The sequence below is a fragment of the Octopus sinensis genome, linkage group LG2 (genome assembly GCF_006345805.1).
Source record: "Octopus sinensis linkage group LG2, ASM634580v1, whole genome shotgun sequence".
In the NCBI taxonomy this organism is placed as follows: Eukaryota; Metazoa; Mollusca; class Cephalopoda; order Octopoda; family Octopodidae; genus Octopus; species Octopus sinensis.
This window is the reverse complement of record NC_042998.1, coordinates 129,141,237-129,147,863: the sequence shown is the minus strand read 5'-3', so window position 1 is coordinate 129,147,863 and position 6,627 is coordinate 129,141,237. Positions and strand designations below refer to the sequence as shown.

The following is a 6,627-nucleotide window of genomic DNA, read 5'->3' as shown; positions in this document are numbered from 1 at the left end:
TTCGAAGAAACAATGGGAAGTCTATACGACCTATAGAAGAAGCCTGCGTCAAACATGGACTACTGGAGGACGATGCTCGCTGGGACCAGACACTGAAGGTGACAGCAATCATCACAGCGCTAAGTCAACTGCGCCAGCTATTTTTCATTATGTTGATGACATGTGGCTTGCGTGAACCTCACAAGCTTTGCGCGATTCAAAAAACTAGCATGGCAGAGGACATCTAGAAAGAATTCAAAAGCAAACCTCGGCGGAAATTACCGCGTTCAATAACACCATTTACAATGAGGCATTACTTAACCTGGACATCCGAGTGCAAGCAATAGGAGGTCAAGGCAATTCCACATTTGATCTGTTTCATCCGGGGCATGCAGCAAACAATCTCGCAATTGAGTACCTATGAGAAATCAGCTATGACATCGAGGAAATGACGGCGTATATAACTGATAAAGAATACAAACTGATGGATGACCAACTAGGTGTTTATAACACCATTATTTCGATCACTGAAAATGAAAGAGTAGGTCTTTTTCTTTCTGGATGATCCAGGTGTAACCGGTAAAACATTTGTCATCAAAGTTCTTCTGGCTAAACTGCGCCATATGAAGCACAATGCCATAGCAGTGGCGGCAAGTGGAACAGCTGCAACTCTGCTAAGTGGTGACCGCACAGCTCATTCCTGTCTCAAGCATCCTTTGGACCTATCCAAGAAAGAGAAGGCAAGCTGCAACATCAGTCGTGGTTCTATAAAAGGCAAACTTCAGGATGAATGCAGGTTGATCATCTGGGATGAAGCGACAATGAGCCATAAGGTTTCCTTTGAAGCTCTTGACATGTCCCTTCAGGTTCTGAGACAAAACACCAGGCTCATGGGAGGTGCCACAGTCTTGTTTGCAGGAGACTTTCGACAAACCCTTCCAGTGGTTCCAAAGGGGACAAGAGCTGATGAAGTAAATGCCAGCATAAAATCATCCTACATATGGAGCAGAGTGCAAAAGCTAAGACTCACAACCAGCATGAAAGTGCAGTTCATAGTGATGATGCAGACAACTTTTTCAAAGCAGCTGTTGGATGTCGGTAATGGCACTTTGGCTGGCGAGAAGTATGGACGGACAAGCTTACCCTTTGGACATATGGTATCTGATTTAAAGGAACTAATGAACAAAGTGTTCCCTAACCTGAGGAACCAGTTTACATACCACAACTGGCTGAAAACCCGTGCCATTTTAGCTCCAAAGAATATGGGAGTTAATGATTTGAACTTTAAACTTCTGGAGCAGTTGCCAGGTGAGCATCACATCTACAATTCCAATGACGCTGTACTCAACATCGATGAAGCCGTGAATTATCCAGTTGAATTCTTGAATAGTCTAACACCAGCTTGTCTCCCACCTCACAACTTTCACCCCAGGATTGGGGCCCCAGCTACGCTACTTCGAAACCTCTTCCACCAAAGCTTTGCAACGACACACTACTTATAATAAAGAAGATTATGCCAACAAACTTGGATACAACAATTGGTAAAGCAAGCGGTGAGCCTGTATTCATTCCTAGAATTCCACTTATTTCCTTGGATGTACCTTTCCAGTACAAGCGCCTGCATTTCCCGTTGAAACTGAGCATTGCAATGACCATTAACAGCGCCCAGAAACAGTCCTTGAACGTGGCAGGTCTGAACCTTGCGGAGCCAGTTTTCTCCCATGGCCAACTTTATGTCGGATGCTCAAGAGTCGGCAATCCTAATCATTTGTTTATTTATGCCCCACAACGAAAGAACAAAAGTGTTGTTTATCAAGACGCTCTGCAAATTTAATAAGATTTACCTAATCATCAGGTATTTATTTTTTAACTGTAATATATTTAAGTGTTGTAAATGTATTGATAATCTACAGGTTATTTAATTTTTAAATATATATACAAATTTATTTGTATATCTACTGTAAAACTAAATGTCAGTCTGTTTCTACATTCATTGATAATCTATTTCACCACTAGCGCCTCTGGGGGTAATATTCTCTGGGAACTCATTAAAGCCCTTTTCGGGGCTACTTTATTTGAATTCTTACTATCGAGTAACTAACTTCATGTTATTACATAACTGATTTTACAATTTGGGTATTCATAACTTATTGGGAATTCCTAAAAACAAGCTCCTGTGTAAGACAGTTCCGTATTCTCTGTAAATGCACGAAAACCGTTTTAAGGGCTACATCCTTTGTGTTGTTGTTATTGGATTAGCGAAACAATTATGAGAACGGAACCAAAGGATAAGCCCCCGCTTTACCGGGAATTACTGGTACGTCAGCTAGTTTATACGTATATAACAAAAGCACCAAAATGTTAGCTACGCTATACAATCACTAAAGAACAGCAGAACAAAGGAACAAACCTGAACAAGAAAACGCTCAGTACAAGAAAACTGTTTGCAAATATACATAGGCTACAAAACAACAGTTTGTCAAACCGACAATCACCATACATTTTTTTTGCATACATATAACTAATTACAGTGACATCCAAAACACAAATAACTCTAAAGTACATGTATGCATGTATGTATGTACGTACGTATGTATGTATGTATCTACGTATGTATATATGTATTGATGTATGTATATGTATGTATGTATATACGGTTATTCAAACCTCTAACTCTACTAACCTGATTATATATATATATATATATGTGTGTGTGTGTGTGTGTGTGTGTGTGTGTATGTGTGTGTGTGTGTGTGTGTGTGTGTGTGTGCGTATATATATATATATATATATGTAACTGCATGTATACATATATACATAAATGCATACGTATATACATACATATTTGTGTGTGTACGTAAGCGAGAGTTTAATTTTCTTTTGTGGATTTGCGTATCACCGTAATTACTTCTATAGTTATACCTATATGCATTGTACAGTTATACATGTATGCATGAAAAAGACCCACTTGAGATCCTCATTTCTGAGTTTAAAAAATTGAAAAATATATGACAGTTTATAAATAAGATTTATAGAAAGAGTAAATAAGCAAAAGTAACGAACGAAAATATTCATTTAAGAATACTTTATGAATTGGTTGACGATTGAGCTTAAACATAAAAAAATTATGTACATAATTCAGCAATTATAAAAGCTAGATAGAAAATAGAAAATATTTATTAGTGCTATAAAATGTCGAAATATAAAGTTTCTAAAATAAATGTATCATTATCGCAAAACAACGCTTTACGAAGTAGGTGGAATCAGAGAACAAGAAATCTGAGAATCTAAGGACATATGAACATCGTAGATAAGTACATTTCCAGCAGAGTATTCGGATTGAAAGATATTAGCAAAGTATAAGTTGCTAGCTGTGGCTATTATAAGAAACAGTACGGAATATAAGATACATGAAGTAGGTGTTAAAATATGTAATACAGAGAAAAGAAAGTTAGTTGTACGTGGGACGGAGATATTTCAAAGATATATTAGTGAACACATGATGTCATTGCCATCTGTTTCATTGCTTTTCAGTAGATATTTGCACCTCTACAAATAAAATGGAATCGAGTTAAATTTTAAATTCGGAGTGACATGATTCTCCATGGCACGAATTACACAAAATATAATTTGTCATTCTGATAGTATACTTCATTGTGATTGGTAGCCATCCAACTGATATTATAGTAGTGAAATTATAGTAATGTTCAATTGATATTATATTAGTGTCTTTTAGCAAGAATGTGTACTAAGAAAAGGTGTTATCCGTTCATCCGTCTGAATGAATGCACTTGATAATAGAATCTGTATTTGAAGGTGTTTGCAGTTATACCGCTCTACGATTTGAGTGCATTGCAATGTATTTTGTAGGCACTGTAGGCACTGAAAAACAGCTACGCGGAACATAACTCATTTTAGGGCATAAAATTTCAAACAGACAATAAGCTTAATGAAGTTTCATGAGAGATGAGGGTTGTGGTTATTAGTGTAGGATAGCTCTTTGGTTTTAATGTTTGCCATGTGTGATGCAAAGTTAGCTATACAGATGCAACTAAGTAACAAGTTCTTTCTATTATATATTCATGGCATCAGGGGTTGTTGAGCAAATGTACGTAAGTAGGCAGGCAGACAAGCGGGGAAGTAGGTAGCTTCATATGGGAGTAGCTCCTAAATTTCATTCCCCGCATACATCTTTGTTTTCTCATTGATAATATATTTCAGAGTATATACATAAATGTAAATGTTTTCCTGAATAAATTATACCCCATATTTGAAACTCCGATGACGCTCTAAGGTGATACCCAGGCACCTAACTCTAAGTCCACTGCATCTCATAGCAGAAACAGCTGTAAGCTATGAGGTTCATAAGATAATTGTTTAATCCTTTGTCACTTCAATTTCTTATACCTGTTTATATATATATATATATATATATATATATAAACAAAATCGAAATGTATGTATGTATTTAGGAATGTATGTATGCATGCATACATGAATAGATATGTGTTGTGTGGGTGTATGTGTGTACATTATTATGAGTGAATGTTAATAATTCTCTCTCACTCTCTCTGTCTCACTCGCTCGCTCTCTCTCTCTTTCTCTTTCTCTCTCTCTCTCTCTCTCTCCTCTCTCTCTCTCTCTCTCTCTCTCTCTCTCTCTCTCTCTCTGACACTCATGCTCCCATTATATTATGTGTGCGTATACGTCTATTTCTATATATAAGCCACTGCGTATTCACCCCCTAACCGACATCATATCAATTCACTTCATGCTGATAGCTCAATACGAAATAAGATCGTTTTTGTTATTGTTCGGTTGTTTGTTTGCATTTTCTGTTTCATCATTCTGACTTTAGTTTCTTTGTATTATTTCTTTCATCTTCTTTTGCATTTCTTGTTTTCGTATACTTTTTTACTTTTTCTCTTTCAATTAAATAGTAGCAGGTGAGAGTTGAACAGAGAAATATTTGTGTAGATAAGACGAGAATGAATACGTATGCGTATGCACATACGTGCATTGGTAAATACAATATTTCTATGTGTATGTGGCGTGCTACTGTGTTAATGTAGATTGACATAGCATTGAATATAGTTTCTTTCCATGCATTTTAACAATCTCTTCTTATATATACGCTCATGCATAGATGTATATATGTATATATATATATATATAGAGAGAGAGAGAGAGAGAGACAGACAGACAGACAGACAGACAGACAGAGAGATAAATGTATGCGTGTGTATGTTGGTATATATACCTATACAATATATATATATGTGTGTGTGTATGGAGGTGTAATTGTATCTAAATATAGGTTTATACATAAAGGAATACATATTTATATTTATGTGGGGTGTGGGATGTGTGTGCGTGTGGTGTGTATGTATATATATATATATATATATATCTGCATATGGTTTTAAGTATGCATATATATATATATATATATATGGATGCAAATCCATGGATAATATGTACGCGTTTGTATTTGATGTATCCATTTAAATATGAGATTATATTGATATATTTAATAGTCCCCCTTTAACTTGTCTACTCACTGTTCACCTTCCCTCATCTCTCTTCTCTCTCTCTCTCTCCTCCTCTCTCCTCTCTCTCTCCTCTCGTCTCTCTACTCCTCTCTCTCTCTCTCTCTCTCTTCTCATCTCTCTCTCTGACACCATGCTCCCATTATATTATGTGTGCGTATACGTCTATTTCTATATATAAGCCACTGCGTATTCACCCCCTAACCGACATCATATCAATTCACTTCATGCTGATAGCTCAATACGAAATAAGATCGTTTTTGTTATTGTTCGGTTGTTTGTTTGCATTTTCTGTTTCATCATTCTGACTTTAGTTTCTTTGTATTATTTCTTTCATCTTTCTTTTGCATTTCTTGTTTTCGTATACTTTTTTCTCTTTCAATTAAATAAGTAGCAGGTGAGAGTTGAACAGAGAAATATTTGTGTAGATAAGACGAGAATGAATACGTATGCGTATGCACATACGTGCATTGGTAAATAAAATATTTCTATGTGTATGTGCGTGCTACTGTGTTAATGTAGATTGACATAGCATTGAATATAGTTTCTTTCCACGCATTTTAACAATCTCTTCTTATATATACGCTCATGCATAGATGTATATATGTATATATATATATATAGAGAGAGAGAGAGAGAGAGACAGAGAGATAAATGTATGCGTGTGTATGTTGGTATATATACCTATACAATGTATATATATATATATGTGTGTGTGTGTGTATGGGGGTGTAATTGTATCTAAATATAGGTTTATACATAAAGGAATACATATTTATATTTATGTGGGTGTGTGGATGTGTGTGCGTGTGTGTGTATGTATATATATATATATATATATATCTGCATATGGTTTTAAGTATGCATATATATATATATATATATATATGGATGCAAGATCCATGGATATATATGTACGCGTTTGTATATTGATGTATCCATTTAAATATGAGATTATATTGGATATATTTAATAGTCCCTCTTTAACTTGTCTACTCACTGTTCACCCTTCCCTCATTCTCTCTCTCTCTCTCTCTCTCTCTCTCTCTCTCTCTCTCTCTCTCTCTCTCTCTCTCTCTCTCTGTATATATACATATCT

General features: G+C 35.7%; 1 protein-coding gene across 1 annotated transcript; it reads left to right on the top strand.

Annotated features, from left to right (window-relative positions):
- The first annotated feature begins 602 nt into the window (after positions 1 to 602).
- Positions 603 to 1,481, top strand: LOC115225880 (ATP-dependent DNA helicase PIF1-like). Its single transcript, XM_029796876.1, has one exon. It carries the CDS (start codon positions 603 to 605, stop codon positions 1,479 to 1,481), a length of 879 nt encoding a protein of 292 aa, XP_029652736.1.
- Positions 1,482 to 6,627: the final 5,146 nt, after the last annotated feature.

Bases quoted from the DNA above. Each gene is read 5' to 3' on its own strand.
- LOC115225880 (XM_029796876.1), top strand. From the start codon at position 603: ATGAAGCACAATGCCATAGCAGTGGCGGCAAGTGGAACAGCTGCAACT.